Source organism: Rousettus aegyptiacus, unplaced genomic scaffold (genome assembly GCF_014176215.1).
Source record: "Rousettus aegyptiacus isolate mRouAeg1 unplaced genomic scaffold, mRouAeg1.p scaffold_m13_p_11, whole genome shotgun sequence".
NCBI classification, from domain to species: Eukaryota; Metazoa; Chordata; class Mammalia; order Chiroptera; family Pteropodidae; genus Rousettus; species Rousettus aegyptiacus.
The window spans coordinates 16,649,700-16,674,399 of record NW_023416286.1 but is presented as its reverse complement, the minus strand read 5'-3'; the positions used below and the strand labels follow the sequence as shown (position 1 = coordinate 16,674,399).

The window sequence follows — 24,700 nt, the reverse complement described above, 5'->3', positions numbered from 1 at the left end:
TAGAAGTATTTCGAGAATGCCGCCTCTCAACTACATTTTTTTAAAAGCAAGAGCAATATATTTTTAAGACCATGTATGGAATAAAAGTATTAGAAGTACAGATGGCCAGTTTCTTTCTAATCCACTTAATTATTGGCTGTTGAAGTTGATGTTGATCTCTTGAATTCCTTTTGTCTAGATTTATATCACTGGAGCTTTCCACCCTTCAAATTACCTGGTCATTAATATAATCACCCAGGCTGGAGTTTCTCCTTATTTTTTTTCTAACTTTTAAGCTGAATATCTGCCTGAAACTACAAAGATTTCATTTAAAAAATAAAACACTCAGGATTATGAAAGTATTTACTTTTAAAGATAAAATTTTGACAGGCCATCAAGGTCTAAGGAGAATGTTATTTCCCATTACCTATAAGCCTGCCCATTTTTACCTTTTGTTATCTTGCTTCCTAAAATTTTTCCAATTACACTTCCTTTGTTGTCAGTCTGAGACATGAGATGGGAGATGGCAAATCTTAATCAGATAGTGTGGAAAATGAGTTCTTGTACTCTTTTTATCATGTAATTGTGGTCAGTTTTTTCCTAGATTTCAAGAAAAACATTAGGGAGAAAATAGAATATAATATCGATAAGACTCATGGCAAGGCCTTGAATTTGTTATTGGATGTGTGTAGGAGCAGTCTCAGGCAAACTACATGTAGCATGTGACTACTGTAAACAAAAGTTAGCCAGGTAGTCCATCACCAAAAAGGATTTATTCAGAAGAAAGAAAGAATTGCATTCCATTACATGCAGCCATAGTGACCCAGGCACACATATTGCAAAAAGAAGCAGGAAGCCCCTTTTTTACAGAGGGGAAGAGGAAGTTAAGGGGAGGTGCTATTAGAACCGTAGAGCTCTGTTATAAACATAGATTTCTTACTGTGGTGTATGGCTTTCTTCCCCACATAGGATATGAGAGCTCCTCCCACTGGCCCTCTCAATTCCTATCCAGGTTACAGTTTGTCATAAATTTTGATGTGTGATATCTGTAAGAGGCCTTGGGAAATGGGGGTCACCCCACAAAAATTACTCAGGTGGTTTTCCTTTCTTATGGGGGACAGTTTAAGGTAGGGGAGAATAAATATGCTTCCAGGTTTGTATCATACATATTTCATCTTGAGTTCAGGGATACAGTTTTGATACTCAAAGAGTGTGAGCTGTATTATAATTTTACAGTTCTTGTCAGCCTCTTTGCTCATCCTTGGAGAATACAATTTTAAGGTAGGAAAACAGAATAGTCTCTCAAGCAGTTCATCTCTAACCTGAACTTCCAGCCATCAAAGAGACCATTATTTTTTTTACTGTCTTATGAATCATTTGTTTTATAGAATTTAAAGCCGAAATCTTATTTGTGAAATACGTTTTTTGCACCATAGCTGCAAATATTGTGCTTAAATTGTATTTTTTATGTTTCCTCCCTTGTTCTTCCTGCTGAAGGATTCCCTTTACCTTTGGTCATGATTAACATTGCTCTATTATGTCTTATTCTTACCTGGACAGTTTTGCCCCTTTGACATTTTCTTGCATGGATGGATAGGAGCCATTTTGTATGGGCCATAGCACTAGTCTTTCAGAGGTTGCTTTTATTATTATTATTATTATTATTATTATTATTATTATTATTTTACTTATTTTATTATTAGTCTCAAGTATATAGTACATTGATCTCCCCAATTACTCTATCTCTCCTCTGGCTCTCTGCCTAGCCATTACATTACTGCCAAATGCATTCCCTGTGCTGCGCTCCCCATCCCTATCAACTAATAATTTGTACTTCTTTAACCCTTCACCCCTTTCTCCTGCAACCCTCCTCCCCTCTGGCCTTCACCAGATTGTCAGGGGTTGCTTTTTGTTAATTTCTAGTGAGTTGAATTTAGAAGATCTCTGTGTCAGTCTATCTACTCCCCTGACTCCCCAAAGGAAAGACATTTACAGTAGTAACAAATAGGGGCATAGATATTCTTTTCAATTTATCCCCTGCCTCGCTGGCCCTCAGGGGCTATGGGTAACAACCCAGGGTCTACTCCTGCGGGAGTGTCACAGTTAAGGCTCACACACCAAAAGTCTTTCTGTCCACATGCACACGCACACGCACAAGCACACATGCACGCACATAGGCTTGTTTGGGTGCTTTACCATAATGCCTCTTTCAAGGGGTATTTGTGTCTTTGGGGGCACCTGGGAGGTATTGCTCTCTAGCTCTAGCATTCCTCTGTCTGTAACAATCTTGTGTTCAAGCATATGGGCTCTAGCAACAACAGAATTTCTGTTAAATTTTTTTTTGTTTATGGTCCTTTATAGGAAAGGTTTTTTCTTTTGAATTCTGGTGGCGTTTCTTACTATCAATATAAAGCGATTTGAACTAAGGAGGTAGCATTGGGCCAAGTCTTATAGTTCTTATATAAGAACTTAGAGTTAGTGTAATCATCTGAATTCCTTAATAACAGCTATATGCTTTGTATGTTATTGTACCACGTGCCTGGAACATTGTCAGCGTTGTAAATTTTCATTGAGAAAATAACACATTTAGTAAATGGGGGGAGAATAATGAATAGAGAAATTGTGATGTAGATTTAAGGGTAGCCTGTGCAGTATTATAAAAGTCTTTTAAATCACATAAAGGTCAGTAAGATCAGTGGGTTTTCTAACTGTTATAGAACTAGATATGTACTTTGGAGGAAATCACATGGTCAGGCAAGCCGCTAAGCAATAAGGTTGTTCTTAACTAGCCTGTAGTCTTTTGTGCTGCAATCAAGTTTTGCTTTATATGGTCATGCTTATATCTTAATAAATCATTAGATATTTAAAAATTTTAACAGGAATAGCAAAATAATGAAGACAATGTTATAGGAATAATCTTGTCATTTGAACACAACTACATTTTGTTTTTCCATGCATTTTTTTGTGTGTGTGTGTACTTTATGTAGCTCTAATCACAATGTTTTTTTATGTGTTTTTTTCAGCTAACATAATTTTCCATGGAATCATTAGATTTTAATTTTATTCACATGTTATTAGACCTGGCTGGTATCTTAGCATCTGTGTAGAAATTTTGCCAACATAGTTTCTAGAGCAAGGGCCCGTAAGACTGGCTTTCGTAGGGTAGTACATTAAATATCATTTGACTGCTTTTTTCCAGCAGTGTTCTTTTTGGGAATCTAGTTTAATTTTGTTGCTAAACTAAACGAAGATATTCTGCACTGGTAGACGTTTTAGGAGAAAATTATTTTTTCTGTTTCCGTTTTCTAAATATATCATGATCGAAAATTAGAAAAAAGTAAAAACTTTATATAGTTTAGAAGATTTTTTTTGTTGTTATTCAGGGCTCTTTTATAGAGAATGAAAAAAATATTACTAAGATGTGTTTATGAAGTGGCTGTATTGTAGAACTTGAGGTTCTTTCATAGTTTAAAGATAATCTATTGGATGTTTGAAAATAGGACACTGTGTATTTGAATTAGATCTCTGAACCTTTTCCAACTTTCTTCTTATGTGACCTTGGATAAGACATCTAATGATAACTGTGAGAAGTAGAAATAAAAATATCTGGTGCTGATTATGATGATGAGTAGTTTGCAATTTATAGGGCTACTGTGAAGATAGGGGGACATTTTTAAAAATTGTACTGGACTCTTTAGAACAACTATTTCGGTATAGGATAAATTGTCAATAGGTCCCCATTCTTACTAGCAAGCACTTGGCCACAGGAGGCTTCCAAGTGTGCTTAATTTACTTAGGCACAGATGGGTCTTGCAGAACAGGGAGGCCCTGTCGAGGACTGGGTGAACTGACTCACTTGATTTCTTTCCTGTAGAGCCTGGCTGGCCCAGTGTCAAGTTCTCTTTTACATCGAGACAAATCCTCAGTCTTTTTCAATTAGCAGCCCCCAGCATATCCCTTGAATGCTGAGAATAAAAGACTTCTGTTCATCTTCATGCCCCAAATCAATTCTGAATCAAAAAATAGATTTCTGTACTAGTGTGTGTGTGGAGGGGGTGTAATAAGATCTTTTGTTTCCCTAGTTCAGAAAAGATAGGTTATTTCTATTAAAGATGGGGTTTGAGTGGAAGGGAGATTGGTGACAAAAGGATTACACAGCACAAAATATTGTTAATCTAGTCAAGCAAATTTAGACTTGATACTGACAGAATAGCTGAGACCAAACGCCTTGGAACTTGTCTAGTTTGAGAATATCTTATTTATTACATTCGTTAAAAGGAAAACTGAAAAACTAGGGGTTAGTTATAAAATTACTATTTTAATTTTTGGTGAGCGGGAGTTAAATGAACTGTTTTTCAGGAAATAATGGTGAAGAAATAGCCACACACTTTTAGCTAGTCACTCCTGAATCGTGAGAATCATCATTTTGTTAATTTCATCAACATGTTCATTTCTTTCAGCTCCATGTTCATGCATGTCTTTTAACCCGGAAACAAGAAGACTGTCCATAGGTCTAGACAATGGTACAATCTCAGTAAGTACACATAAATAAGATTTCCAGTTGAAATACGTCCCTTCCTGTGGAATATATATATATATAGTGATGAGAATTATTTGCAAAATTAATTTTCTTGCTAAGTGGAAATTATAGTGCAGCAAATTATGGTGAGGTGTAGGGAGAGTCTCAACTTAAATGCTGACGAGATTCAGCTTGGCTTACAATGTACACAGTGCCTAGAATAGGGACATTATGAGGCCAACTAGTGAACTGCATAAATCTGTGCATTAGTAAGAACGAGCCATGATACTTGTGGCTTTGATCAGATGGTTATAATCATAGTGTGATATGCTTCTCTGCACAGGTGAGAAAACACAAGGGAAATGTCTCCTTTTAGACCTGCATGTCTGATCTTGTCTTTGATACTCATTGTTCTCCTTTCTCTTTCTTTTGCTCCTTCTTGTCTGTCCTCTTAACTCCCTCTAGCATGTAAGTAGGATTCTGTAAATTAGTATAAATTTGTAAAGAAAGGACAGGATCTAGGTTTAGTCTATAGAATAGATCCAGATAAATATTAGACCCTTCAATTATAGATCTTGAGGGAACTGAAGTTATTAGAGATTGGAATCTCATATTTTACTACTTAATCTTCTTTTTACATATTTATTTTCATCTAGTAAATTAACTAGTAACAAATTGATCTGGTAAATTCTCCATTTTGGTAAACTTTCCAGTTTGTATTCCCTTTAGTTCCGGGCAGGAGAGGCCCTGATTTTGGACCTGTGAGTTAGTCTACTCTGGCCACACTTCCCCTCAGATCAGGGCTCTGAAGGGCTAAGAGGCGTGCTCAACTTAACCCCAAGCTCCGCCCACCCCCGTACTCTGGGTGCTGATAAAACCAGTAGCCTTAGCCTGAAGAGCCGCTAAGGAGCAGTGGTTTGAGATGGGTAGGATGTCCACACATGTGTGCAAGGCCCTTCAAGGTGTTGATTGAGCTGGGGAATGTGAAGAAAAGAGTGTGGGCTGACTCTTTCATGTCACCACATGGGAGTGTAGAACTTTGAGGAGTCTAAAAAATCTAAATTTGTACCTTTACCTCCAAGTGGTTGAAGGTACACTTGTCAAGACTGGAGGAAGAGACCATGTTTTGTTTAATAGTTTAACCTGATTTATAATTTTTGAATATTTAGACATATGGAATGTAGGTCTCCATTTGTGATCTTGGCCTGACCCCTACAAGGAATCTGAAAAGGTGGACCTGAAATTTTCTGTTTGATCTTAGGTCAAAACATTTATTTGGTGACCTTAATATTGTTAAATATAAATCAGCCTATTGACAAATATTTATGGAATTTCCTAATATCCAGTGCATTTCATAGCTCTGTAAACTTTGTTCTTAAGGCCAAGAGAGAAGTTTATGATACAGATCTTTATCTACTTTAAGGAGAACCATTTTTAAAAAGTGGGGTATATGGAGGATCAATTTATCTTTGAAAAATAAAGGGAGATAATAGGATTGCTTAGTGGACTGAAGTGTTCATTACAAAGCAAATCTGAGAAGGTGAGCTGAGATCCGTATGTTGCCCAATAGTTCAGGGAATGATATGTATAACACTCACTGTCCATGAAAAGTGTATATAACCTATGGGTGATTCTTCGTATTTTTGAAATCAATGTAGATGGTTAATGGGTGCTAATGAATTTAGCTTTGAAGGCAAGACAGGTGAACAAAGTAAGTTATGGAGGTCTGACTATGTATTGTATGTAAGAGGACTGACTATCTTAGCCATTATTTCTCTAGTAAATGAAACTGCCAGAGAACTGAATATGAATCAGAGATTGGACTGAGATGTTTCTCTTGCCATGTCAGTACAGCGTCAGGATGCCAAACCTTACCTTACCCAGGTCTCCTAAAAGACATTAAGGGTCCAGCCTATATGTAGTAATTTCCTTAAAAGTGCCTCTTTTATGTTACCTAAGACGATGACTTGTACACCCTACCCATTCTTATCTGAAGAACTGTAAAGAGCTCTGAATTAGGGAGAGATACATTGAGAGAACAATATGTTTAAGGTTCAGAATTCTTATTGATCACTACAGTAACAGGTTTTTTACTGAAAACACTTAAACAGAGTCAGCTGTTTAATAGTTTACTTTCTAGATATGAGAAATTCTATTCAGAGACTGTTCATTCTCTGTTCCCTGAATATAGCAGATAAATTTTAAAAAGAAATATTGGTTAACTTATTTTAAAACAAAGAAAGGAGGAAACCAGAAAGGAAATCCTTATTTTATTTTATTTTACTAAATGAAAAAGACTTAAGAGGCAGTTAACTTTATATAACTGAGTTGTGAATTAGGAAGTAGAGATAACAAATACAGACCATTCTTTCAAAAATTTGGCCACAAAAGGAAGGAAAGAGATGGTGAGCACCAGAACAAGATATGATAGTAGGCAAGCAGCTAGAGGGTCTGGAACAATTTGGAGAATTTAGCTTTGAGAAAGAATGGAGAGAATTTTGAGACGGGAGAGAAAGACAGAGACAGTTTTAGATGTAGGAGAGGAATGCCCTTTTATTTTTCTCATGAAGTAGCAAGTTAGATTACCTACTAAGGGAACACTAGAGTGAGAGTATGTTTTAGTTTCTATAATGTGCTTTTTCTGCTTACGTAGCCCAGATTCCCTTCTGCCATCTCAGTCTACAAAATCTCAGTCATCTCTCCAGGCATTATTTAAATGCTATCTCCCCCCACCCACACTCCTTTTTTTTTCTAGACTAGTGACTCCTGAGCATTACCAATTGAAATTAATCACACACGGTACTCAGTAGATTAGCTATATTGTATTGCTTATATAACTTGTTTTATAAAAAGTTTTTAAGTCTGCTCTATTAAAGTATTGAGCGTTGAGGACTTGGTCAGGCTTTTACTCATCTCCTTTCCCAGTGGGTCTTAGTGTGGTTCCTTGTACAAATTAGGGACTCGGTGAATAAATTGTTAAATAAGTTGTTGACTAAAGTACAGACATTATTATTATTTATGTAGCTGCTTATAATAAATACCTGCTTAAATTCTGAGATAGTTTATTTGTATAATTCTATTGCTGTTCGTAATGTTTTTCACAATGGAATTATTCTTAATAGGAGAAGTTATGCCAATAGTTTGATTCATCTTGAGTTTTCAGAAATACCTTCTGTTTTAATGTTGAAAGAAGCCAATCAGATTGTGCTAACTGCTATTTATGCTGACATAAGACTTTGAAATTTTCTGTCGTAATGCTTCTATATTCAAGCCAATCAACAATAACAGCAAAAGTAGCACTGTACCAATGAGCATGATGTTGGTAAGGCAATGAGGTCAGAACAGAGTAGGAGAGAGTGATCTGGACTGGGACAGCTCCGTGGAGCTTGGGTGTGAGCTGGATGTAGAAGATGGGCTAGGATTTGATTAGCTAAAGATAGGAAGGCAAAATATTTAAAGCAAAATGAATGGATGGTGGGGGGGGAACGTGGAGGTAAGAAAGGGCAAGAATGTTTGGAAGGAGTCGTTTGGCAAGCAATCAATAGCATGGGGAGGGGATTAATGGAGTATAATGTATAAAAAGTAGTTGGAGTTCGATTGTGAAAAGCTTTACTCAGGATGAGTAGTTAGTATTATGTAAAGAAACTAGATCCCAACAGGAAAAACCTCCCCCCATTACTACTTGGGAAGCCTTTCTAAAAAATTCAGAGGGAGTAATTGACTAGTGAGGAAATGTCATCAGAAATTAAAGAATTTCCATTAAACTAATTTTTACCAACCTTACTAAATAATGGCTGTAGGATAGTCATAGAAATAAATGTATAATCATCTTTATAAATATATATTTTCATCAAAACTATTAGCTGAAAATTTTATTAAAATCGTGCCAAGATAAATGCATAGTCATTGAAAAAATTTTGAACAAGGCCTCAAAATAATAAAATCTCTGCTCTCTGAAGATAAATTTTCTTTTTGTGTTATAAGAAATTTGATTGGGATGAGAGTAAAAGATTGATCTATGTAATGGTTAGCATTCAGGATAGTAGTTATTGTATAAAAATAAATGATACCGACCATGTATGGATTTATTGTTGTTTGGTAGTTCTTGTGGTTAATATATACATACATACGTATGTATGTATGTATGTATGTATGTATGTATGTATGTATATGTTACTGTTAGTTCACATAGGTTACCCAAGGAAATAGAAAAGTAGAGAATTAACATTTGTTGGGCATCTACTATGTACCAGGCACTCTGCTTTACTTCATCCAGCTTCACAATAATTCTATGATGTAGGTGGTAGTACTTACACTTCCCAGATAAGGAGACTAAGTCCTTGAGAGTGCCCATACCTTCTCCAACTTACTTATCAAGAAGCAACACTCAGCAGAGTTAGGAACCTGTGTGCCTCGAAGCTTGGACTTTCTTCTAACCCCACACTGCTATCCTGGAGCCACTTGTGAGGCTGTGAAGAATTCCTGCTAAAGGCTTTCCAGTTCCTGTCTGGTGCCCCTTCCCCCAACAGACGATTATATCTCTGTGCTTCTAGACTACCCCTTGGAATGTTGCCTCATTTGTTAATGGGTCTTCTTCACTTGATTGTTAACTACCATAGAGACCACATCTCCTTCAGTGTTTTATCCTAACAGAATTCGTGAACCACTGTCATTGCTTTTTAAAATGTCTGTTGACTAAAGGAGAGAAGGCATTCGGGTTGGGCACTTAGCTGGCAGAGTAAATTGCTCTCAGTAGTTGACACAGTTTGAGTGAATCCTATGTTTAAATGACGTGTTTGGGCTGTCATTTAAGAATTTGATGTTCGACTCTGCTTCCCAAAATTTATAAACAGAGATAACACTCAGCAAGCAACTAGGAAACTTAAGTGGAAATATAATGTGTTCCTGAGAGTTTGTGGAACCCTAAAATACGCTGTTAATAAGTCTTTCATTTCCTCTTTTTCAGCTAAGACTTGAAATCTGATGAACTTTTGAGATTATGGAAGGAGGAATATGCCTCTTTACACCATTTATTATTATTCGGAGATTCATATTTTACAATTAAATTAACAACTTTACAAGAGCATTACTGTGTGTTTATCAGTTTTACCAGATGGTAAAATTGCTTCACGTAATGGAATTCAGAATGGTGTATGTCCTGTTAGAATCTCATAGATTGGAAATCTGTATCACAGGTCACAGTAATCATTCAGGCAGAGTTCTTGTAACAGGGACGCTTGAAGTTTCTCCTTTCCAGAAGGCCCATAGCTTCAAGGGAGAAGAATGCAGTTTCTGTAAGAAAAGATGTTAGTTTTTCAAATAAAAGGACAAATTACCTCTTTTAAAATGTTTGCCTTGAACAAATAACTAGATTTAATTTTTCCAACAAAATGGATTTGTTTGTGAACAACAAAAAATTGCAATTCAGGACATGCGGTCTAATGGCAAACCAAGCACAAGCCTAAAAAAAAACAAAGGAGAGGAATATTGTATTCTGAACTGGGGAGGGTCTGTAGTAAACAGAGTCCATTGGAAGACACCGAAAGTTAGAAGTATCAGCTGAGTTGTGGCGGTCTTGCATGGCTGAGCTGCTCCTGGGCAAGGAGGAATTGTTTCTTCCTCCTGCTGAGGTAGTAAAATAGTAACACTTCCTGGCAGAGATGCAAAGTACGCCTCTTCCTGTTGGGGTCAGTAGTATGCATTGAGTGACAAGTAGCATGCATGAGTGTTCACTCTTCTAACCTCCTGACTTCATTTTAAATGAGGTTTCTGTTTATTAATTTTCACAAAAATATACTCAGCACCCACTAGAAGGAAATCACCTGGAACCAGGATCTTGAAGTCGAAGTGTTTTATGAGATTCAGAAGGTCCAAGGCATTGTGGTATTTGTTAACAGTCCTTGTGTTTTGCCATGAGAGCAAAATGAGTCATTCCCAGTTGCAGCATCCAGTACCTGCCATGTTACTTTCCTAGGGCTGCTGTAACAAAGAACTACAAACTGCGGTTTAAACAGAATTTGCTCTCTCAGTTCTGGGGGCTATAAGTTCAAAATCAAGGTATCAACAGGGCCATGCTCCTTCTAGAGGTTCTAGGGCAGAATCCTTCTTTGCCTTTTCCTAGCTTCTGGAGGTTGCTGGAAATCCTTGGTGTTCCATGGATTGTAGATAGGTCAGATTCCGTGCCTCCATCTTTTTTTTTTTTTTTTTTAATTAGAGTTTATTTGATGACAGTGCCTAGAAGCAAGATCTCAAATGCTCCTCCTTCCATGCCTCCATGTTCACATCCCCTTTCTCTTTCTCTGTGTCTGTACGTGACCTTCTTATAAAGATACTGTCATTAGATTAAGGGCTCACCATAATCCAGTTACAATCTCATTTTAACTAATTACATCTACAAAGACAGTTCCAGTAAGGTCACATTCTGAGGTTCTAGGTGTATATGAATTTTGGGAGGACACTATTCTACTTAGTGTATCTGGTAATATTATATCTACAGTATTTTCCTAACAGTGTTCTAACAGTTGATTAGGCAACAATTTTGTAAATGTGCAATATGATGCCTTCAGGAAGTGGTAGCCAAAGATATTTAAAGAGGATGATTCAAAATCCCCTTGGAAATAAGAAAAGATTAGAATTGAAAAGGACCTCAGTTTTTCTACATCTAATGCCACCCTCCTCTCAATTAAGTGATGTATCGGGTAGATCACATGTCAAGACAGTGGTGGCAACTCAGACTTTCCTGACTCTTGAACAGATTTTCATATTATACCAGGCCGATTTCGTCACACAACTAGAACAGTCCAATTGCAAGGAATTGCCCTAAGATACTCACTGATGTATTGGAAGCTTATGTTATTCCATGTATCAAAACGTTGCTAAAAGGATAAAAAAAAAATTGAACATTTAATGTAACAAGGTGTTTTGGATGAGTTGTTTATTACTGTGGGTTATAATGAGCCTACAGGGACTGACTGAAAATGTTGAGGTTACATTCTACAGTGATGACAAATAACCTATGAATAAAGCACTTCGGCTGAACTCAAATTGAGTGTACAGTCAGACCACTCCTGCTGGAGAGACAGTATTTTGAAAACCTTCCCCTCGATTGGCTCAAAGACAGCAGTGCTACAGGTAACTTGTCAGTTATCATGGTGCATTCTAAGTTTTGTTCTTATGGAAGAATTGATGTTACTTCTGAAATTTCCCTGCTTTGCAGGATTTCTCGTGTGATATCATACATGAATAATATCCTAATCATGAGGTCAACGGAGGGCAGGTTTTCAGAAAGTTCCAGGAGGTCCTGTGTTTAGAGAAATGTGGACCTGGAATCTACAGGGCTTCCTGCTTTTAAACTCTTACATAACTTCACTATTATTTATACCAGCGTAAGATTCATTATTGCATGGTGTCTGCCATGGAAGACCACCATTCACCAGTCATTTCATCATTTTATGGCACTGGACTTTCTAAAGTGAGTTCTCTTTAGATTTACATAGTTATTCTCTTTTGAGCTCATGCTTATAAATTGCAAAGGACTTAAATATAAATATATAAATGTGTATATATATAATATAGCCTTTTCTGCTTAGCAAGAGTCCTAGGGTTCCAACATGCCAATTGCTCACTATTTATTCATATAGCATAATTCACTGAAAGTGGTTTTGTCACAGAAAATACTGCTGTGGGAATTATTGTGCCTTTAATATTTGTGTGAATCACAGACCTTAGAACCTCTCAAGGACAAGCCCATCTCCTTCAGTTATGTCACCGTACATGTAACCTTGCCATCTATTGCTCAGTACCTGCATGTTATCTAAAAACTTGGTCAAGTAGTAGTGAATTCAGATGCCAAGAGCATTCTGTGGCCCAAGATTATTTTATGGCACCTCCATTGCAGTTTAAAAATTTTGAAGGTCCCCTTGATCTCACTTTCAGACTAATTCTGTACCATGAATATCTGTACGAGCATGCAGATTGTTCTGTACTTTAAATAGGGCTTTGAGGAAACTGGTAGAGTATAGGTTGGATTGAAATCATTTATATAGTGCTTATAGGCATTATCTGCCACAAAGGATGGCCTTATAGGGACATTGTATTACTATTTCAGAAGGTGGTCGTCTTCTTATCTTGGCAACATCAAGCAACATATTGATGCCGCTAAAAGGCAATGGCTAGGAATTGATGAGTGTTTTACATTTCAAGTTACTTCCCCTTTGTCTTGTACCTTAATAATCTCTCCCTTCCCCCTGGATTTTTCCCACTGGCTTTTAAACACATTCAAGTTCCTCTTTTATTAAAAACAAAGACTAAACTTCACAACTCTCTTCCCTACACACCTAATGTTCTAACTACTCTCCTTACGATCAGACTTTTCAAGAGTTGTCTGTAGTCACTGTTTATACTCTCTCACTTCCCCCTGTCTCCTCTGACCAATGCAGTACGGCTTCCAGTCCCATTGATCTGCCCAAACAGCTCTGGCTGTGGTTATAAAAGACTTCCATGTGGATCTGACCTTTTTCAATCCTCATCGTGTTTGACCTTCCTGCAAGCATTTAGCTCTGCTGTTTCTTCCTGAAACATTCTCTTTATATGCATCCAGCAACACAGTACTCTCTTGGTTTTCCTCCTATTCTCTGGTGGTTTTGTCTCTGTTTGCATCATAGGATGTCGCCTAACCGACCTTGATTCAGTGTTGGAGTTTTTCAGCGTTTGCTCCTAGGCCCTCACTCCCTCTCTCTGGGCAGTCTCACCCATGTCATGGCTTCATTTACTAACCATATGACAGTAATTCAACTTTTCATCTCTATCCAGTCCTTTTCTCTGAGGTTCCAACTTTCTTCTTAGTATTTCTTGTTGACTGTCTCAAAGGAACCTCAAATTTACCAGGTCCAAAATCAGACTACACACCTGGTCTTTCTCAGTGTTCCCTGCTTTAGAGACTGTAACCACCGTTCACCCTGTTGTAAGGGCCAAGGCCCTTTGGAGTGCCTCCCTTTTTCCTTGCATGACTCTCTTCAGTCTATCACTCGATTGATTTTTACCTTCTAAATGCCTCTCAGCTTCTACCCCTCTTCGTTGTCGTCATCGTCATCATCACCACCATCCCTCCCACCATCAACATTACCCTGCTTCATCTTCTCCTGGGACCCTCAGTTGACCTCCCTCACTGGTCGTCTCATATCTATCCTGCCTCCTCCACTATATTTTCTGTATTGGAGCCGGAAGGATCTTTTCAAAACACATTTTATATATCTCCTGCCAAACCTCTCCAGTGGCTTTCCCTGCTCTTAGGGACACAGGCTGAAATTCTTCACGGGGCCTGTGTGACCCTGCCGCTTCTGCCTCTGCCCTCTGCAGCCTCCTTTTGTGCAAACCCCTTCCTCTCAGCGTTTCAGCCTTGGTGCCCACTTTCAGTCCCTTATGCTCACCATGTTCCTCCTGTCACAGAGCCTCTGCCTTAAATGTGCTTCTTTCCTCTCTGCCTGCTTAAGCTTTCATCCTTCAGACCTGTTTGATTTTCATTTCCTTGGGGAAGTCTTCCCTGATCTTCTAACAATTCATGTGTTCACACACTGAGTGCCCTCTGTAGCAGTTGTCATAGTTGCCATTTTATACTTATTTGTGTGATTATTTGATTAATGCATATATTCATCATAAGCTTCACAAGACAGAAACTGTGTCTGCCTGACTCTTTGGTACAACCCTGTACCTCTCAGCACAGTGTCCATGAATTCTAAGTGCTCTCTAAATATTTACCAAATGAATTAGTGAGTTAATTAATGTAGTCTATCAAGTTGACAGTATAGAGAGATTAAGAGCACAGGCTTTGGAATCAGACTGACGGAGTCAGATCATAGCTCTCACTCCACAAGTTGTGTCACCTTGGGCAAGTTGCTTTACTCTTGATGACTGCCTCAGTTTTCTTATCTGTTAAATGAGTATAATAATTCATTTTATAGAATTGTTGTGAAGATTATCTGACATAATACATGTCAAGCTCTTAGAACAGTTGTCTGTACATGTCAAGTGCTCCATAAATATTAGATCCTATCAACATTATTATCATTAGCAACAGCTGCGCCTTTCACTGATGGTATCCAGGAAGCGTTGGTTAAAATGTGTCATGTGGATTTAGTAGGCCAGTTCCAAGGGGAGGAGATAGCTTCATAGTGGCACTCCTTAAGGAGATTCAACTTATTTCTAGTCCCATCTTCAATCTTTGCTGCCTTATCACAGTAATTTACTACCAGTGATTTACAAAACATGGATTGTCAAGTACCATTTTCCATACAAAAATGTTTCATATCCAAGTTGTTACTACTTTAATTTTCATTACTCTCAGGAGAAGGTTGGGCTCAGAAGTGTGCAAATTACTAAAGATGCTCTGAATGGATCACTGGAGAAGATGTAACAAAGTTCTCATCACAAGAGATACCCTTATTCTAGTGGACTAAGAGTATGGGAAGAGGGAAGGTTACCAGCCATCAAGGGCAGTATCACTTTCTACTCATTTGGGAATCTGGATATTATATGCCAGTGTCCAGACAGCTATCTGTGGTCCTACACATTTTTTTGACACTAGGAATCTGTCTTATATTACAAATCTTTATTAACCACTTCCATCTAGATATATAAGAATAATATTTGCTGCACAAATATTTTTCTAATTATTATTTTGAGTTAATCTTTTATACAGACTATGCAACAGGCTATGGTTTGCACATCAGTGTCATTTAGATTACAAGGTTCGAGCCTAGAGAGACTGACATGGTATTTCCTTGTCAATCACCTTTGAAGGCATTCCTTCCAGAGTACCTTGACAACAGCAGAGCCATGAAACACCCCCCCCCCCCCCCCCCGCCAAGAGCTATCTGACCTTTTGCTCTAAAGCTCAGTAACTCACTAGAGCCAAAATTTGTGAAGAAAGCACTTATTCTTTTATAGCTCCTACGTCACTGAATCGCCATCACCTGGTGCTGCTAAGCCTACTCTGATCTGAGACAGTCTTGGAAACAGGGTTTTTTCAGCTTTGCTTATGTCAGGGGAGTGGCATTAGGTCTGCCCTGGTCCCTGGGGTGCAGTGCTGCGATTTGCTATGGGTTTGTGTTTCTTTGTTTTTCTGCAGTTTGGATGCTACACTGACTCCGGGTGGCAGCAACCCGGAGGAGGTTTTGTTTCCAAAGTGGGCATCCCTCCCTATTTGTTTATGACTCCTCAAGGCTCCTCCAGCACTAAGTGGGGAATATATATAGGCTCTACAAGCCACAGTCCACTCATCTCCAATTCCTCAGGTGGGGAAATAACTCTAAATTAGCAGTGAATGTTACATTTTTATAATTACTTATTTAGTGTGGGAAGAAAACTATCAATTTTAGACCTTAAACTCACTGAAGGAAATTACACAGTTGCAAAAGACTGCTACCATATGGGCACATAGAATAGCACAGCTTCTCCATCAGCAGCAATCAATCAGGTCCAACTGGTTTCCTGGATTGGAGAGAAGTCGAACAATAGGGCAGGCTCTCTTGCCCAGAGCTTGTCTGTCATGGATAGGAGAGAAAGGAGCTGGAAAGGTGCCTTCCAGTGGGTTGAGTGGTGTGGTGGTTGGGTAGTTGATATGGTATTTTAAATTTAGTAAGCCCCGAGTTCTCGCCAGATTTTCTTATTAGCTGTTCCTTCTCTGGCAGAGCCTTAGATGTCACTGCACCCCCAGGTTCCGCCTCGTGCTGCGTACTCTTCCTTGGTGATCTAGTCCTGCAGCTTAATTATCTTACATCTACAGTTCTCAAAACTGTGACCCATTCTGACCTCCTGAGCCTCAACTCAGACTCCTGACTCCTAATTAGTATTCTTACCTGAGTGTCTCCAAGACACCTGATTTAGCATATTCAGAATAGAAATTATTCCCTTTTCTCCAACATATGCTCTTTCTCCTTCTTTCAATAAATGACATCACAAATAGCCGTAGCCAGAAATAGGAATTATAGTAAATCCACATTTTCCCTCAGATCTCATAGCAAACAGTGTCCTGGCCTTCTGCCTTAACTCAGAACTATCTCCAGTCTCCCTTTTTGCCTATTCTATTCTCACTCTAAAACTTCCTGTGTCTCGCTGCTTTTGCTTGGACTGTTGCAGTAAGCTCTAGAGTGATCCTGCTGTCTCCTGCCTCTAGTTTCCTTCAGCAGGTATCTTCTTTGGATATCTGCCATCTGATATCCAAAATTCTGGTGTAATTATGCCACTCCTCTGTGTTTATAGACTCTCAACAACTCCCGGAAGAGTAAAATTCAGATTTCTTAATTCTTGCCCACTTTGTCAGCCTCATCTATTATGAACTCTCTTACCCAAATATGGAACTTGTTTGGTTCATATATCCATGCCCTTGTACATGGAGTCCCCTTGCTGACCTCCTGCTTCTTTCCCCCTGAGGAACTCCTACCTTGAAGGATTAGTGTAAACCCCAAACCCACTCTTCTGACAAGCCTGCCCTACTCCAGGGCAGAGTTAAAATGCTCTTGTAGGACTTAGTTCAAATTTATACTGTAGTATTTATGTGTAATTATTAGCTTACATGTATGTTTTATTTATATGATTGTATATTAAATAAGATAACACACAGAGTTCTTGAAAGCATCTAACGAATGAGAGACATTTAGTAAGTGCTAATTTCCTTACTTTCTTGGCCTCCCTTAGCCTGAACGACTTGAAGGCAGGAAACATGTTACCTGCATTGCTGTTTCCCATACCTCATGGAGAGCCATGTACAAACTGGAACCTCAATAATATTTTTCAAATGAATAAGAAACAGCTTGTTTCCTCTGTGTTTCCATCCAGAAGGTTTTTCTCCTTTTACTTCCATTCTTAAACTCTAGTCTTCCTTGCATGAGCCCTTGTTTCCCATCAGCACTGATACGGGCGAAGTGATCGTTTTATTCTTCTCTTCCCTCCCTTTTCAGGTAGAGTTTACCCAGAGTTTGTGGGGAAAATCATTGCTAACACTCTTGACATTCATATATGTCAGGGTCAGACATCTGGTGGTTGAAGTATGAACTGCTTCCATAGAGATCTGCAACTGAACTCCCGCTCTACTGTCTTTTGGCTGGATGATGATAGACAAGTTGGTTAACTTCACGGAAGCCTCAGTTTACTCACCATAGATTGGGAATGATAATATGTGCCTCATAGAATTGTTGTGAGGATTACATTTATATAAAAGTATTGATAATTTTATATGAAATTAAGTATTTTTACATAATTATTTGCCATCTCAAGTTTACCTTCTAAAAACTCATAATTTTTTAAAAACTTTCTTGTGAGTGCCTGTTTTTGCTAGTAAACTGGGTTTTATATGTAATGTTTGCTTTCTCTTTTTGCTCAGTACTTGCTATCTCTGTATTTTTTGGTTTGAACAATGTCCAGGCTGAAAATGTGTGAATTTAAATCCATAAAAAGATAATTTAACATTTTAACATAGAGACCATGGCTAGAAACAGTTTACTTTATAAAAGAATATATCACAACATATATAAATATCAAATCATTATTTTGTACACCTGTAACTAATGTAATGTTATATGTTAACTGTATCTCAGTTTTTGTTTTTTAAACTATACATTATTGTGTTTTCTTATTGACCTAGGAAGTAAAACATCGATTAGCTTTGAGTCAAAACCAAGTGCTGTTCTATTTTTTGGCATTGATTACAAAAGGTAATAGCTAAGCAGTTAGGCTTTCTTCCTTTTTCTTTTATTATTTGAATGTCTGGAAATTGTACATATTTTCATTCAAACCTATTGTGGTTAGCATAGAACCCTAAAATTGAGAAATCTAGTTCCTACTTCCAGGCCTACTATTGATGACCAAATCATTTAATAATTTTGTAATGTTTTCTCTATATGAAAACTTAAATTAATGTCATACTTACTTTACTGCAGCTATCACTGAAAAACTCATACCTCATAATTGGTATAGGATATTATATATTATTTTCATATATTTCAAAAGTGTATTAATAAAGAGCTATTCTATGTAAATTAATGTATTACTTAAAATAACACTTTAGTTCTTCATTCAGTTCTTTTGCCAAATATATGTTGAGCCAGCTACCAGGTGCCAGTCAGTGTTCTAGGTGCTTGAGATACATCAGTGAACTCTCCTCCCCATTCCTCTCCTTATGTATGTTACACTTAGCAAACAATAAATATAAAAACTTGTATGTTAGAAGGTAATAGATGCTATGGGAAAAAATAAAGCAGAGTAAGGAGGACTGGGAATGTGAGGGTGAGGAAGAGAAGACATTGCAAATTTTTAAAAGGATGGGCATAATGTTAGGCCTCAGTGAAAAGGTATCATTCAAGCAGAAAAATTGAAGGTTGGTGTAGTGAGTCACTCCATTATCTGGGAAAAGAGTGTTTAAGATAGAGGAACAGACATTACAAAGGCCCTGAGGCATGAGTGTTTATAATAATAGTACAATTAAAATCTTGACTTAATAAAAAAAAAAACAAGGAATGATTATTCCTTTAAAAATATTGGCTATTTTTCGTACATGGTATATTGGAGGAAATGCCGGGCATATGGGAGACACATAAATTAAGAAAACAAAAACATTTGTTTCCATTTAAAATCTGTAAGGAAAGATAAAATAATCAGTTCACAGATAACTCTGATTTAATTCAGATTGTGATCAGTAGCATAAAATATCCAGAGTCTCTTGAAAGATCTATTCTGCCTGAGGTGATCATATGAACGTAGATCATTCACCCTTAACTAGAAGGATAGGCTGGAAAAGCAGTTGGGGGAGGGGAACAGTTTCCTGGCAGAGGAGAGACTGGGGCAAAGGCTGAGTGGTGGGGTTGTGCAGGCCACTGTCAAGGACAAATGTACTTTAGTTGGAAATGCATCAGAGGAGGCATGGGTTCAAGAAGAATGATAAGGATCTGATTACTAACTGTGTAGGAAAAATTGAGTGGCAAGATAACCCCCAGGCTGCGCTCATTTTCAGTCACATACTACATGGCAGCTGTTGCTGTCTCCACCAGCCTCTGTCCTGATTGATCAGTGTCTGTAGCATATCAGTTAGTGCTACTTCCAGGCTTCAGACTTGAGTAACAAAGATAATGATGGAAGCATTAATGGTACTTTGTGCTTATCTTTTTTGTGTGTTTCTTATAATGTATTGTCATTTGTATTCTCTGAGGAGTGGAGTGATTTAAGAATTTGCCCTGTAATATTTTCCTTTGCTCATAGATATTCAGTTCACCCAGGTTTCAATATCCTTTTGAGTCAAAAGATCAGTAGATAAAAAAAAAAAAAAAAAAATCAAGAGACAAACCTGAGTTTTAAGCCCAGGCTGTGCACCCAATATGCTGCTGTCCTTGGACAATACCTTAGAACCTCTGGACTGCAGTTTCACTAAGGAATGAGTCATTGTGTTAAGTAGTCTCTAAGATCCTTTACAAACCCCCAAATCTTAGGAAATCCAAAACTTAACAACCAAAGATCCAAACTTCTTCCACCACTGCTTTAATAAGTAGAAACAGTAGTTGTGCCAGCCTTGATTATCAGCCTAGATTTCATGACTTCAGCTATAAGCAGTTTTCAATTTCAGCAAGTAGCTTTATTGTTCGGAGTAATTTTGTCAAAAGGTTTGAGCTTTTTTTTTTTTCAATTTAAAAAATGAGTATTAACAACTAGACTTTATGTAAACTGATCTCTCATGTAGATTAATGTTTAATATTATAGCAGAATTTTTACTGTGTTTAGAAGTTAATAAAATATGCACTCTCACTATCTCTGAAGGATATCAGGGGCACAATACTTTAGTGGCTTTCTTTGTGTAATATATCATTGTTTTGGCTTCAGATTTTGGCCTTGAGCAGTATATTTCCCATCCCTTGAGTAATTTCCAAGAGCATTTTTCTTTTAGATTCTGAAATTTGCCAGAGGCGGTCTTGGAAGTAGTTGATTTCAAACCTGTGTATCTTTTTTCTTTTACCCTCTCCCTGCCATCCTCTTGGGAGAAGTATTATTGAAAAACCAGCTGCATCTGGTTACTTGAATTCAGTGCAGGGGAACTGGGGATGGGAAAGCAAAAAACATGTTACTGTTGATGTGAAAAAAAGATGATGACATCAGTTAAGTACCCAGCTAAAAGGACCTAGAGCAAGAACAGCCAGACAAGCAGTTTATATGTAGAAAGACCTTAAATTGTATTTTGTGTATTTTGCGTGTAAACCTGAGTTTGAACAAGAATTTATCAAAGAATTTATAAACCTGAATTTGTTTCCTTTGTTTGCGATATTTAGAATCTAGAGAGGCTGCCCTTGTTACATAAGCTTCAGTTATCATTTCTCTTGCTTCAGATGCTTGCTGTATTGTGATATATGTCAGTCTTCTTAGAAATATAACTAGAAGTTTCTTACAAAGTTCAGAGCCAAGGCTGGGAGTTTAGAGCTAAAGTGTTCCTTCCCTGAACTTCTTAAAATACGCATGATCAGGTTCTTAGGCATTTGACAGGAGGGGAAAAAGGCATTTAACCCTCCGAGTTCCTGGATGAAGAGAATGTCCCATTACTTGGTAGCCAGGGAAGCCTTTTTTCATAATTTATAAACAAGCAAGAGTAATTCTTCGAACTCTGCAGGCAAATTGGCAGAATCTGAAATGAAGATTAAACAAAAGTAAGTCAGGTCAATCACTGAACCAGTATTCTCAAACTGCGGTCCATGAGGTCAGAGCTGTTTTCATAATACTAAGATGTTATTTGCCTTTTTTACTCTTAATTTTTTAACAAGTGTACAGATTGAATGCAGAAGCAGATACGAAGATCCAGCTATGTTCAATTAACCAGATATGCAAAAATGGAAAACAGTGCCACTCTTTCTGCTTAATTTTTTGTTTTGTAAAATAAAGATATTTTGATTAAAATGTTTTTTATACTAATGTAATAAATTTATTATTTCAATAAGTTAATATTTTTAAATTTTCTGTTTTAAGTGCAGCTTCAGTGGCCAGTAACTTTCCAATATGGCCTGTGTCTCTTTACAATAAATCCTCTCTTTTTAAAAAAAGGTATTTATTAATTAGTTTCAAGTATACAGCACATTGGCTAGACATCTGTATAGTTCATAAAATGATCCCCCCAATTGCTTTTTCCCTCCTCTGACCTTCCACTTAGCCGACATATTAATGCTAACTGCATTCCCTATGCCATGCTTGTGACCATCCATCAGCTACTAATTTGTACTTCTTTAACCCTTCACCCCATTCTCCCAGCTCCCCAAAACCCCTCCCCTCTGTCTGTCACCAAATTGTCCATTATATTTGTGAGTATGTTTTTATGTAGTTAGTTCTTTTTATTCCTTAGATTATGCATATAAGTGAAATCATATAGTGTTTATTTTTCTCTATTTAACTTAAATACCTTCTAAGTCCATCAGAGCAAAATCTTTTTCCATCCCCTTCCTTTTAGTCTGTGTCTTTTAATCTGAAGTGAGTCTCTTATAGGCAACATATAGGGGGCTTGTTTTCCTTTCTATTCATCCACTCTATCTTTTAGTTGAAGCACTTAATTCTTTTCCTTTTGAGGTACTTATTGATAGGAATGTAGTTGTTATCATTCTTTATTCCTGTTTTTGATACATGTTTTTTCTTCTTAAAGAAGGCCCTCCAACATGTCCTGTAATACTGACTTGGTGGTGATTAATTCCTTTAGCTTATTTTTGTCTGGGAAGCTCTTTATCTGTCCTTCAACTCTAAATGATAGCTTTGCTGGATAAAGTATTCTTAGTTGTAGATCCTGGGTCTTCATCTTGTCCAGCATAGTTTCTTTTGAGATATCAGCTGCCAGTTTTATGGGTGCTTTCTTGTAGGTAACTAACTGCTTTTCTCTTGCTGCTTTTTAGATCTTCTCTTTGTATTTAACCTTTGGCATTTTCATAATGATGTGTCTTGGTGTGGGCCTGTTTGGATCCCTGTTTTTTTGGGTTCTCTGAGTTTCCTGGGGTTTTATGTCCATTTCCTTCACCAGGTTAGGGAAGTTTCCCATCATTATGTCTTCAATTAGCTGTTCAACATCTTGTTTTCCTTCAGGTACGCCTATCAGACACATATTTTGGCCCTTGATAGTGTCCCATATGCTCCTTAAATTATTTTATAGTCTTGGCATCTCATCTCTTGCCATTTTGATTGAGTGTACTTGGCTTTCCCATCCTCTAGATAAGGCATTTGATCCTTTTCTTTATTCACTTTGTTTATTCCTTTGTTTATTCCATTTAATATACTTCTCATCTCAGATAATGTGTTCTTTATTTCATACTGGTTCCCTTTTATAATTTCCACTTTCATTTTTATGTTTTTTATCTCTTTGTTGAAGTTCTCACTAAATTTATCTACACTTCCCAAAAGTTCATTGAGCATCTTTATAACCAGTGTTTTGAACTCTGCATCTGTTAGATTACTTGACTCTATTACATCTGGATCTCTGTTCTGTTCTCTCACATGGTTTCTGCTTCTTTGTCTTCCCATTTTAGCTGCCTTTTTGTATTTGTTTATATGTACTAAGCAAAGCTCCTAAGTCTTCTGGTCATATTAGTGTGGATTTGTGAAGTAGGTGTCCAGTGGCACAGTCCCGAGAGGGGTTCAGCTGCAGGCCAAACTTAGCCCAAGTGTCTGCCCCTCCCGGGCATCTGTTAAGATTCAGCAAGCGATCCACAGATAACTGTGCTTATAACTGCCTAAAAGGCCATACCAGAGACCAAGGACAGCTGCCTCCAGTGTGAGTCTAGGCACTGCTCAGCAAGGAGCACCTGACTCACTGAGGATACACTGGGATGTGGCTTGGGTGGGGCCGCATGTAGGGGAGATGGGGTTTTAGGGAATCCTCTGGGCGGAGCAACTTCTCTAATCCGGTTTGATGACGTCACGCCTATGGCAGCACTGTTCATGCACTGGTAGCCGGGAGGGCTCACCAGGGACCAACAGATACCGCTGGCACTTCTGTACAGAGCGAGTCTCACCTTGGCCCTCACTCCAACAGTGTCTCCCTGTAAGTCCCGGTGTCCCATGCACGCAGCTGAATCGGCACTGGTGCTCAGAGCGAACGAGTCTGTCACTGGAAAAATCCGCTCGTGGACGCAGCCCCTTTAAGAGGCGTCTGCCGCTGCCGCAGCCTCTGTCTCGCTCAGCTGCTCGAGACTGGGCAGCCCCGCGTCCTCGCGCTGTCCTACCTTCTGCCATTGTAGGGCGAATTCTTGGATTTCTCCCTAGTTGTATGACTTGTTCATCTAGATGCTAAGCGATTTTTCCTTGCTGCTGCTGCTTATTTCTGTCACAACTTTGATTTGGTCGCCAGAGGGATGAACAGAACCTCTGTCATCTATGCCATTTTCCCCCCATCTAAATCCTCTTTTTACTGGCTTGAGTTCCTGGTAACTGAAAAAACTTGAGTGAATAATAGAATAAATAACACAAATATGCAGATTATAAGGACTAGACTAGTGTAAGTTCTGTGGTTAAGACTTGAATTTGATTCTGAATTACCTAGTAGCCAAGGCATAAAGGAGACGCTATTAATCATGAAACCATATAATAAAAAGAAAGCAGTTTTAAGCGTAATGATAGTTTTCTAACACAGAATTTAAAATCAATCACCCTCTTGTATATGGATGGTCCTTAAAAATTAAAAATAGAATTACCATATGATCCAGTAATTCCACTTACGTGTATACACCCAAAAGAATTCATAGCAGGATCTGGAAGAGAGATTTGGACACCCATGTTCATTCCAGCACTATTCGCAATAGCCAAGAAGTGGGAGCAACCTAGATGTCCACTGTCAGATGAATGGACAGAGAAAATGTAGTTTATACATATAATAAGATATGACACAACCTTAAAAGAGAAAGAAATCCTGTCACATGCTGCATTATGTGAAGTGAAATGAGCCAATCACAAAAGGACAAATACTGTATGATTCCATTCATGTGCAGTATGTAATGTAGTCAAAATCATAGAAACAAACATTAGAAAGGTGATTACCAAGGACTGGCGGGGGTGGGGGGGGGGTTGGGGAGTTAGTGTTTAGTGGGTATAGTGTTTCAGTTTTGCAAGATGAAAAGTTTCTAGAGATCTATTGCACAATGCACAATATGAATATACTTAACACTACTGAACTATACACTTAGAAATGATTAAGATGTCAAA

The 24,700-nt window shown here is 37.9% G+C and overlaps 1 protein-coding gene across 3 annotated transcripts in view; it reads left to right on the top strand.

Annotated features, from left to right (window-relative positions):
- The window catches only part of WDFY2 (WD repeat and FYVE domain containing 2), a 149,504-nt gene that overhangs the window by 69,138 nt on the left and 55,666 nt on the right, over positions 1–24,700 (top strand). For all 3 annotated transcript variants that reach the window (XM_036228526.1, XM_016143071.2, XM_016143072.2), the window contains exon 3: positions 4,440–4,513. In XM_036228526.1, coding sequence (XP_036084419.1) covers positions 4,440–4,513 — 74 coding nt within the window. The remainder of the gene's footprint in view (positions 1–4,439; positions 4,514–24,700) is intronic.